At 28.4% G+C, this 12,027-nt stretch overlaps 1 protein-coding gene across 1 annotated transcript; it reads right to left on the bottom strand.

Moving 5' to 3' along the window:
- Positions 1 to 4,693: 4,693 nt before the first annotated feature.
- On the bottom strand, positions 4,694 to 11,515 carry LOC145068675 (glycosyl hydrolase 5 family protein-like). Its single transcript, XM_079015676.1, has 4 exons — positions 11,099 to 11,515; positions 8,677 to 8,924; positions 7,641 to 8,161; positions 4,694 to 5,460 (listed from the first exon to the last, which is right to left on the bottom strand). Exons 1-4 carry the CDS (start codon positions 11,507 to 11,509, stop codon positions 4,997 to 4,999), a joined length of 1,644 nt encoding a protein of 547 aa, XP_078871802.1. The 5' UTR covers positions 11,510 to 11,515; the 3' UTR covers positions 4,694 to 4,996.
- Positions 11,516 to 12,027: the final 512 nt, after the last annotated feature.

Here is a 12,027-nt window from a genome sequence, read left to right as displayed (position 1 = left end):
ATATCTTTGGGCGTCGTCAGCTGAATGGTCCTTGAGGAATATTATCTAGGAACTTAGGATCACATTGTCTTGTCACTTATAGTATGTCCTAATTTTGTCACAATCTCTCGTGTTTAAGTGGACCACAATACCGACGATTGACCATATCTATTCATGAAGGGAGAGGTACTGATAAACGGATAAAGGCTGTCTAAAAACTTTGATCCCAAATCACTCTTAAAGTTAGATATCATTTTATTATGTTAAATTTGTTCATAGTTTCTTCTAATTTAAATATTATGGGAGAATTAAAATTTTAAAAAACCAAACAAAAATCAGAAAATTAAAAATCCAAAAATAGTGTATTACTGTTTTATTTCTTGTTCAGAAAAATCAAAAAATCCAAAAATATTTTTGTTTCCTTTTAATTTGTATGCTAAGTTTTCTTTTAGTTTTGTTTTGTCTTGAAAAGTGAACTTAGGTGTAGATGAGACTCATGGAGTTTGTGTCGAAGATATCTAAGCCAAGGCTTCATCCGTGAGCATCAAAGAATTCTCATTCGAAGGAGCAAGAAATGAAGATTATTCTTTCAACATTCAATTTTTCTACCCCCGAAGCAAGGTGAAGATGAAATTGAAGATTATGTGACGGATTGCATTGAAGCCTCATCAATCAGTCTGCTTCTATCTTAAACCTGGTGAAGTGATCCAGAAAATTTGTTCTCTCTAATGTTCTCTCTGAAGATTCTCAAGCTAAAAGCGCTATCTTTCAAGAATCAGTACGTCAAGCCTCCTCACCCTATGTGCGTTTAGAGTCAAATCTCGAATAAAAGCTCAAGTGCTCAAGATGAAGTCATTCATTGAAGATTCATCAAGTACATCTTGAAGTTGTGAAGTCATCGAAGATAAATGTTGAAGCCAATCTCCAACTGAAGATTAACAACAAAGCCAGCTACTTTTTTTTTTTTGGGGGGGGGGGGGGGGGGGGCTTGTTGGGTTAAGTAAGAAAAGAAAGCTATAAACCAAGGGGGGGATTGTTGGGTCAAAAATATGGTTTATACTTTGCTTTTCTAGGAAATTGTATTTTTATGTAATATCTTATGTGTTTACGGTCAGGGAGGTGTTTACGGCCGTAAACCCATTCGGCCCATGTTTCTCATGTATATATATATATATATATATATATATATATATATATATATATATATATATATATATATATATAGGGGTGAGGGGTGTGAGGAATAGATTGATGAACAGAAAAGAACCAAGGAGCTTAAGTGTGTGCATTTGAAGGTGTTCTAGAGAGAGAGAAAAGAGAGTGTGTGTTAGTGTGTGTGAATCTTGTATTCGGATCTTCATTCATATCAATACATACAAGATTCATCATCTTCTTCCTTCTCTTTCTCTTCTATTGATCTGACATCATCCGTTTGATTGGGATTCCCCACCATCAAACGGATCTGATTGATACACAAGCAGATTAGAGACTTACATTATGTTATGGAGATAGATTAAAACCAAAGCCGAATACATATTTTGCTTGGAGAAAACTATGGTAACAATATTATTTGATCGATTCACATTTAAGTGAGGGACAAGCCACTTATGAGAACACCTCACCAATGAGTTCATGGAGATTACGTTGCTTCGCCTTGAATATATTGCAACTAAGAAGATGAAGATGTCCCGTTACAACGATGTGTTGAAGATGTAAATGAAGGAGTTGCACTTCTCGTTAGCTGTTAAACGTTTGGCAAGATGGTGGAGTCGACTTGGATTTGGAAAACTACGATCGACGTGGAAAGTGTAAGAGGACGAATAAGGGTACAAGTCATAAGTCTAGACTCTTCAAGTTTAGACAATAGGGTCATTATGGTTGAAACTATAAGCATTAGATAAAGGTGTATTAACCTAGACTAACGGGAGGGACGGTGTCGGCCTCATTACTTGTAATTATACAAGGGTCCTACTAATTGGACCCATGTTTTCTTAGAGGGCCCCCTCGTTAATGTTTTTTAGGTAAAAAATTTCGTGCATTTATAATATCAATAGCTTGTATGATTATTAAAAGTTAATTTTTTTTTGAAACTCGTACCTATCATTTAATTCCTATAAACTTTTTATTTATTATATATTTTATTCTTTTATAATCAAATAATAATACGACGTGTCAATGCTTTCTATATATTTTAATATTTTCTATATTTTAATATTTTTATAAACCAAAAAATAAAAATAAAATGATATTAAATATTTAACTGAAAACTAAGTATTATTAATAGAAAATATAGTGACGATACATATATCTACAACAACAATTGTTTCACGTATGTACATAAGCATACACCAATCTGAAATGAAAATCTACACACACGCACACACCAAAAAATCTCATTCTTCCCACCGTTAGAAGTTGTTAGGAAAATAAAGAGAGAATGAGGAAAACAAAGGTGGTGAGTCGGCAGTTGGGGTTGTCTGACGGTGGCGGCGAATTAGTGGCTTCCATGGTCCGACCAGGTGAAGACACACATATCAAAAAATCCAATTGTTCCACTAGAATTTTATGTACGAATATAGTTGAATTATTTTTATGTACGAAAATATATTTGAATTATTTTGTTATGTATTACATTGAAATTTTATTTTATTATTATTATATCGTATTTGAAGTCACTTATTATTATGTTTTCATATAAAAATGATTTTAATAAATTGCACTAAAAAACCGAAAAAAAAATAAATTTTTTTTTTTAAAATATTTTATTTTATAGATTTGAAAAAATATATTTTTTTTTTACTTTAATACTTTTTTATAAAAAGTATATTCATTTTTTCTATAAACAAATCTTTATATTGAATCCTTTTATTATGTAATGATATTAGTTTTATTTAAAGTAAAATATAAAATAATCATGAAGGGTCTAATATTATGTAATGATAATTAATAAAAAAATAATTATTTTGTAATGATTAGTTTATTTTAGGAAAAAAGTTAAAATAATTATTAATGAGTCCTTTAAGAAAATAAAAAGGGTCTAAATAGCTCGACCCTTATATAATTGACTGATGGACTTCTAATCATTAGTTAGGAGTAGAAAATTAACGGGCCATCATTAGATAATTTAGATATGAAAGGATTGCATTAATCCCTATTTATCTTTTATTTCTTAGTAAAAAGTAGGACTGACAAATCGGGTCATTGTGTCATGTTTTTGTCTGACACGACACGACAATGTTTTATATAACACGAACACGACACGACACGATGTCGTGTTTTTTTTAACTAACACGAAAACGAACCAATTAAAAAACGACAAATAAATGTTAATCGTGCCAATTTCGTGCCAAAGTTTAAACACGAACACGAAACGACACAACATCGTGTTTTTTACACTTAACACGAACACGACACGAATTTGAATTTCAGTTTCGTCGCAATTTTGTTTCGTTTCGTGTATTTTTGTCGTGTCGTGTCAACAATTGGCACCCCTAGTAAAAAGGATGACATGATCATTTAGGTGTTGTTTGTTTTTTGGAAAAAACATCTTCAAACCTCTTATTGTTGAGCGGCGCAGCACACGCGCAACACTTTTCATCTCGCAGTTGTTTGTTTTTTAGAAGTCTTCTGAGTCAAAAACCTTTGTGCGTGCTCTGTTTGGCGTAACATTTGTACTGCCTCTTCCAACCTCTTCTTCTTCTTCTTTTATTACAGAAATTTTGATTATATGTTGTTAAAATTTTATTTCACATATTTTTTTCGTTTATTCTTGTTGAATTTATTTTCGTTTTTTTATATTCAATAATGATAATTTCTTGATGAAATATAATTATTTTTTACTAAAATATTTTTATTTTTTGTTGAAATATCATTATTTTTTACTGAAATATCATTAATTTTTACCGAAATGTTATACATTATTAAATTTTATGTATTAAAAAGTTATTTTCGGTTTATAAAATTAGTTTATTTTAATTTTTTAATATCTGCAGCAGTATGCAGATGTTAAAAAAACAAACACGTTTCTTATTACAGTCTACAGCCGTTTGGTCCACATCTTCTACTGCACAGGGTTACAGAGGTGGTTCGCAGACTTCATGAATTTTTGCTTCAGAAAATTAAACAGCACCTTACTCTTATTTATATATTCCATTTACTCTAAAAAAATATTTGTTCATAGAAAACGCATCTTCCAAACATGTATCATTTATACTGAAAAAAAAAATGCTATGTTATATCGCAAATGGAACTATATAGAGTTTAGTACTTTTTTTAGTTAATGATAAATTAGGGACACTATTGGATGCTTAAATCCATCCACTATTTGTCCAAGTTTAAGCTTACATCTTTACATAAATTAATATATCATTTGTATGAGGATTTATTTAATCTTGTACATCAATTGTAATATATTCTTTTGCAGTTAGGTCTTAATCCCTTCCATTCACAACTTAGACCTTGTTTTATAAAAACATGCATATGTCTTACAATGGAGTCTAACAAAATATGCACACTGTTGTTTGTTTACACACATTTGACAATTGAAATAACTGATCAGTATTTAACACCTATTAAAAAATATGTATTCTTAATCAACCACATTTCATATTTTTTTAGATAACACAATGTTTTGATGTTATTATAACAAACATTAAGCTTGTGACACAAAGTAGAATGCTACTGCTTAGATTTGGGACTAACTATAGGTGGTAAATATATGCTTCTAAATCAAATGAGTTTTTCAAACATATACCTTATTCTTTTAATTAATACACATTTTCTTCCTTTGTTGTCTAACACAAGGTTGCTCCTTGAATTTTTTTAAGGTAGGTCCTACTTTTTGGTATACAACTTGTAGTAATTGTTGGAAAATTGGGTGGATCAAAGGACCCACCTTATGATATACTAGTCACGCCCTGTTTACATTAAAATCTCAACATATAAAAGTAAGTATTTTTTTTTTATCAAAGTTGATCAATAATCTCTATCTTCTCATCGTCAAGAATTTTCTAAAAGATCACATTGAAGAATCCAGCATAGAATCTGATAAAATGATTGATTTCGCAACTTCTACACTTGTGCTGTTGATGACTTTGAACCATTGGGATGCAGGATCACACAACTTGTCATTGTTTAAGCATTTACAATTGTTAGTAACAATCGTGTTTTCATAGTCTATATCTAGACAAACCATAATCCCATCATTAATCATTGATGAAAGGTGCATTTTAGATGCTGAAATGGCTTCCCATTTTGAAGAGATATCTGTACACATTATGTCTAATTTCACTTGCATATGCATACCATTTGCTTGTAGACAATAATTTGTACCCTTCACAATCAACATGTTTTGTAGGGTGTACTCCCATGCCTGTGCATTGGAACACGGACCCAACTTCATAGAGTGAGTTTGTATACAAAGCCCAGTAGATGGATGGAAGATGATTTTATGTTGTTCGGCGCCTAATAAACCATCAGGTGCTGCAATTCAAAAAAGTCACTAGTTAAAGTAAAAATGTCATATTTGAGTATCTCATTTAGTAGTTTATTTTATGTGTCTCTACGTCAATTCAAGTATTGGCTTTTTTTTATTTGAGCAAATTGTTGAAAAAAAGGAGTAATTTGGACTTTCTACCGGAGACTCGGAGACAGTTTAATTTCGTTTTTACCAATAATAACAATATACTTACATTTATTTATAAAATTTAAAAATGCTTACATATTATATAAACTTGTATAATATATTAATATGATATTGTTTTTAACAAAAAAAAAAAAAAAAACAATAATGCACGTGCATGTCTCGACACATACTTTACATCTTACATCTAATATCATCAAATTAAAGTTTTATACCTATAATTAGAAATTGTAATAAACAAAGTCTATTTCTCATAGTGTTTCCAAATTTTAATTATGTTTCTATTTTGGATAATAAAATCATAAGTATGTTGCTATTATGTATAAGAATATATGTACACCAGTGTCATTGGTAAAAAAAGACACTACATGCCTATTTTAAGTAAACACACACACACACACACACATATATATATATATATATATATATATATATATAAAAGAAGGAAAATTTTGGAAGGAAATTAAGAAATTTTTTATATACATACTTTTTAGCAAACAAAGAAAATGAATTATTAGAAGATTCAAAACTAAGATTATTCACAAGAAAAAACTTTCCAGAAAAACACCATCATTATTCATTTTTAAGTAAATCAATAAAAACTTCACTTTTATGACAATTTTAATGAATATCAACAAAATCATCGTAAAAATGAGTTATCGAGATTTTTTTTTCAAGTTTTTTTTTGGTGAATTATGTTATTTTTGATTCATTTGTTATGTTCGTCAAAAAAAAAAAAACTTTTTCCCTTCCTAACAAAAAAAATTTACTAGATTTATAACGTGTTTATATATATATATATATATATATATATATATATATATATATATATATATATATATATATATATATATATATATATATATAAACTTAGGTAACCAAACTCAACATAATATGTCGTTTTGTATCATATATGAATATAATGTTATTAAACTCTAATTTCTTAATTAATTTACTTTCAAGATTTTCAAAAATTCACTATTATTTTTATGTTATATCACCTCTTTCTATCGAACACTTACTAGGATATATATATATATATATATATATATATATATATATATATATATATATATATTATAGTTGAAAATGAAAATTATGTAAAAGAAAATTAATGGTGGAATTTATAAAAATTTTGAAAGTAAATCTAATTAGGAGTTGAATTTTAAGAACTTTAGATGATTACAATGCATATATGATACAAAACGATATAATATGGTGAATTTGGATATTTAAGCTTATATATTTTTAAAGGTATATTCACTTAGCCATATATATATATATATATATATATATATATATATATATATATATATATATATATATATATATATATATAGAGAGAGAGAGAGAGAGAGAGATTCCTTATAGGTAACACATAAAGTATAATGCCTATAGTTGTAGTAATAACTAGGTTAACGTGTGTATGTTGTTATTTTCGACAATTGTCCTTTTTAATTATCAAAAGTATTTGCATCTTAATATCATTGAAGTAAAATATATACAAGAAATATGTTTTTACAAGTTGCTAAAAACAACATTATTTTAGTCTTTTATATATAATAGATTTTATTTTTACCAATAATAGCAATGAGCATGTTTACATTGTCTCTATCTATAATAAAACGGAACTTATATTTTTACTAATTAAAATAGTATGCAACTTGAAACTTTCAAAATTAACATGTCAACATAACTTAATTTATTTAACAATGATAACAATATGGTGCAAATAAGTACATTGCATAAATTGGTAGTAAATACATTAATTTTTTAGGTATGATTACTAGTTGCTATTATGGATACATTGCTATCATTGGTTATAAGAATATAAGTATGTTGTTACTATGAGTAAAAAATATATTTTTTATTCTTGGTAAAACATAAAGTAAATTTTCCATGTTAGTAATGAGAATAAAATATTATGATATTTCTACGTACAATTAGCGGTTCTCTTTCATAGAAAATAATAGTTTTTTTTTTGTATCGACTTAAAAAAATACAAGAAAATTTTTAATACCTTGAAACGAAGATTGAAGAGGTGAAATTTTCTTCAAGAAACTTAAATTTCTCGGTTCATACCAATTCGAATCCAAAACACCATAAAGCTCCTCCATTCCAACCACACCTTCCCTTAAATAGTAACTCCCAACAAGAGTCCATAATGCCCAATCAAGGTCATGTTCAGCCACCCAACCTAAGAAACAATTCAAATACCTATTATCATTCTCATTTGTGCTAGTTTGATCCACACCCCACTCACTTACAAACAAAGGGTAACCCTGGTCTAGTAAAAACCCTGCTTTATTTGTCATTTTGTCGGTGATTCGACCACATACTTGGTTTGCGTTACCGGTAATCCAGTCATCACCGTCTGAAAAACCATACCAATGAACCTCAAAAACCAATTTTTTAGTAAATGATAAGGTTACATGTTGGTCACGAAGAAAGGATAAGTCTTGGTCATAGCTTAGACCCGAGAGAATGACTAATACATTAGGGTTTGCTGAATGAACCCCTTCCGCACCTTTTTGCATGTACCTTATTCAAGTAAGAAAAAACATTGAATGAGTCGAGTTTGTACATTATGAAATGTATCGATACAATATTATAAATGGAAAATACAAAAATCATTATATTTTAATTACTTTATAGCTTTAGTCACTTATGAAATGTGTTGATAAGGGAAAAATACAAAAAATGCTTCTACTAATTATTTTATGGCTTTAGTTACTTACCTAGTTTTGAAAGTGAGAAAAAAATTTATATTCTTTTACCAAGTAAAATTTTTTCCTCGGAAACCCAGTCTCATTATGAAGGAAAAAAAATACAAAAACCCTAAAATAACATTCCCATTTTGACATTTAGTAACTGCATACCCGTAAACCGTAAAAAGATAACGGTTCAACGGTCAAATCGACAATACAATGAAATCATGTTTCACTTCTTTATTATTTGTTTATTTTGTACTTTAATTTTTTCATAAAAAAAGGATTGCATTGTGTTTTTATGTATATTACTCTAGGCTAAACACAATTTTCTATTAATACACGTACCTGTACCATGTTTCGATGTTTTGTCTATACCCACGAAGTTCATTCCTCAAGCTCATACCGACCACATTGGCATACCCTTTAAAAATGGTGGCAACTCGTTTAATACCTTTGACCCACACTTCAGGGTCAAAGTAGAGGTCGCCGAAGAAGCCATTACCATCATTATCATTACAACACCATCCAGGTTTGCTTATGTGATTGTCTAATATTATCATAATGTTGTTCTTGTTGAGGTTTGAAACCACTTTCTGTTTTTATAAAGATTCATAGATTGAATGTATATTAGAAATTTGAATGACAGTTTAATTTATCATAATTTATGATCAACGTATTTGATTTTAATAATTCACATTGGAATAAAAAGGGACCAATATCAAGCATACTTTTATTAAATTATGATTAGTTATTTTTTTTTAGATCTATAGATGTAGTTTTTAAAAGAATTAAAATTACCATATAAAAAAAACTTAGCAGCACAATTTGTTCGTTTGTCTTTTCATTTGTTGTATTATTGTAATTAAGTTCTAATATGTTAAACGTTTAATGTGCATGAGTCAAACAAAATATTATAATTTTTAGATACAAGTATATAAACAAAAAGAAAGTAATATTAGTTGTATTTTACTTTTTAGACAAAATGATCATATACAACTATAGTTACCTTTTGTAGTTTTCCACATCGTACATTATATGAAAACAACATAACTATTTTTAAATTGTTTTCCTTTTTGAAAAAATAGGATTTTTTTTTATAAGTTTTTATTTAAAATTTATTTTTCTTTCGGTGTTTACCAATTAAAAACATAAAAAGCAAATAGTTCATTTAAAATCCAAGAAAAAAAATGTTTTTTTTATATAAGGAACAAATCAATTCTTTATCAAATTTTGGAAGGAAACAAAAAGATTACCCATTCCCATATTTATTATGATCCAGATTTTGATTTTAAGATCTTATAAGACTAAAAAAATCTTTTATATTAAAATCTATCATAAGATATATATTGGGACCTTAGGATCCTCATGAGGATCTTATGATCTTAATACCATCTAATCCTAAATTTTTAATATATAATTGATCCTCAAAATCCTTAACTTAAAATGGAGTAGGTCACAAGATGTCCTTTAGAACATCAAAATTGAATCCATTGATCTTAAATTAGGTCGAACATGAAGACACTTATGTTATTTCCTTTATGATCATATTCCCTTGGTTGAACATAAACACAATAATCTTGTTTCCGTTTATGTTTAAGATGTTTTCATTCTATTTTTTTGGGTTTCATACAACAAAAAATATGATTCATATTTAAGAAGTTAAAGTTGATTCAAACATTAATGTTTTAATAACTTAAAGTTATAATAAATACTACACAAACAAATCACTGAAATAAAAATGATGAGTCTAGTTCATTTGGTAGTTCTGATCCCGATTTAATTTTACGATTACGATCTTGTAAAATATAATTCGGTCTTATTTAAGATCTTGATCATGGCAATTTTGCTCATTCCTACCTTGTTTTCTAGTTTGTATTTATATAATTATATTCATCATTTAATTAAATATACATTTGAACAAATTCAAATCGAAAATGACGTATATGATACAAGTTCCAAGCTAAAAACCACTTTATTCATTTCGTATGGGTTTTCAATTTTATATCATCGTATGTGTTCCAAAATAAACTAACATATGATCATAGGTAGTGATTTATGCTTACCAACTTTTTTCTCTCTCTCCATATATATAATGAATATGACTTGTAAAGTTATAATCATTAATAAATCATTTACGAAAAACAAAAGTTAGATGTTTTCATGAATTTATATAACAAAAAGAATATGTGTTGATGTTTTAGTTTGATAGAGAAAAAAGTATATCAATTTGTTGTTTAAAAAAAACAAAAAACAAGGTTAGATGTTTTAATAAATAATTTTTTTTGGTTCTCTTTTATTATTATTATTATTTGGTAGGTTGTATACATTGACATATAATTATGATGCTGTGCTTTTATATATATATATATATATATATATATATATATATATATATATATATATATATATATATATATATATATATATATATATATATATATATATATGGAAAACCGTAAGTTTGTCAATGCATGTTTTATGCATTGACTGTTTGTACACCATAGGTTTTTATGAAACCTACAGTTTAGGAAATTGTATACTTTCGTATGGTTTTTTGAAAAAAAATTTCTTATATACATATATCGAAACCATATGTATCAAAACGAAACAGTAAGCGGTCCGAGATACCTATGGTTTGAGTGACTATTTTGGGATAATTAGTATTTTTTTTTTTTATCTAAAAATGAGCTAGTTTAATCATTTCCTTGAATTTTATTGTTTAAAATTCATTCAGCAAAAGCCTCATTTTCAGTGCTTAAAAACTCACCACAAAAGCATTGATGAGGGAAAGGTCAACGATGGATGGGTTGTTGACTTGAACTCCGGCGACGGATGCCGGCAACCCCAGCTTTGTCAGCGACTTTCTCACCGTCGTCGAAGCCAGTGTATCGTTTGTAAATAAGAACAATGGATACGTGAGTCTCACACAGTTGAATCCCATCGCTAAAATTTTCTTCGAGATCACATCAACCGGCTGTTTGCTCAACCCTTCCACGACCGCCGACTCAAGGTGGCTCACCCAGTTGATGCATGACAACTTCACCCTCTCACCACCGTTTTGATCGTCGATGATCCATCGTGAGTTGACTGAGAGTGGAAGCGCCGCAGTGTGGTGGTGGAGAATGATAGCGGCGAAGAGGATGAGAGATAATGGGAACGCTCCTCCTACCACGGTCATGGTTGTTTTGTTATGTATAATAAAATTGCATATCATCTCACAATTTTACGATCTTATTTATATAACTCATGTTTAATAAGACAAAAAGAATATTTTAATTACTCCGATAAAAACGATAAATTATGTGTTGTCATTCGCAATAATAGTTTGTTTTTAAAATAAATGAATCTAAGAAATCGTATATATCACATGTGTTCATCTAATTTAACATGGTTTTTTATTAAATATAATAATTTTGTTATTTAGCCCGTTAGAAAAGTATATTACAACAAAATCAAGCTATTATTATTATGTTATTATACTATTACTAGAGAAGTCAAATGGGCCGTGCTAACGGTTTTTTCTTAAATTTTAGTTAAAAGAATGGACGTATGAATGATGTTGTATCGGTTGAACTATCAAATTTATCCTTACACCAGAATCAATCAAAAAGTATAATGCTAAAACCAGAATAATTTTTTAAGAATCATGAGAAGATAACATTTATAATACTTTTGGAAATTATAGAAATTGTGCCA

This window comes from Lactuca serriola, chromosome 8, assembly GCF_051521515.1.
Source record: "Lactuca serriola cultivar US96UC23 chromosome 8, Lser_US96UC23_V15, whole genome shotgun sequence".
NCBI classification, from domain to species: domain Eukaryota; kingdom Viridiplantae; phylum Streptophyta; class Magnoliopsida; order Asterales; family Asteraceae; genus Lactuca; species Lactuca serriola.
This window is presented reverse-complemented; position numbering and strand designations above follow the sequence as displayed.

What these genes read in the sequence shown, in the direction of transcription:
- LOC145068675 (XM_079015676.1), bottom strand. Translation starts at nt 11,509, where the DNA reads ATGACCGTGGTAGGAGGAGCGTTCCCATTATCTCTCATCCTCTTCGCC. An exon ending in CCCTCATCAATGCTTTTGTG is followed by an intron (nt 8,925 to 11,098) that starts GTGAGTTTTTAA and finishes TTATAAAAACAG; the next exon opens with AAAGTGGTTTCAAACCTCAA. An exon ending in AACATCGAAACATGGTACAG is followed by an intron (nt 8,162 to 8,676) that starts GTACGTGTATTA and finishes TACTTGAATAAG; the next exon opens with GTACATGCAAAAAGGTGCGG.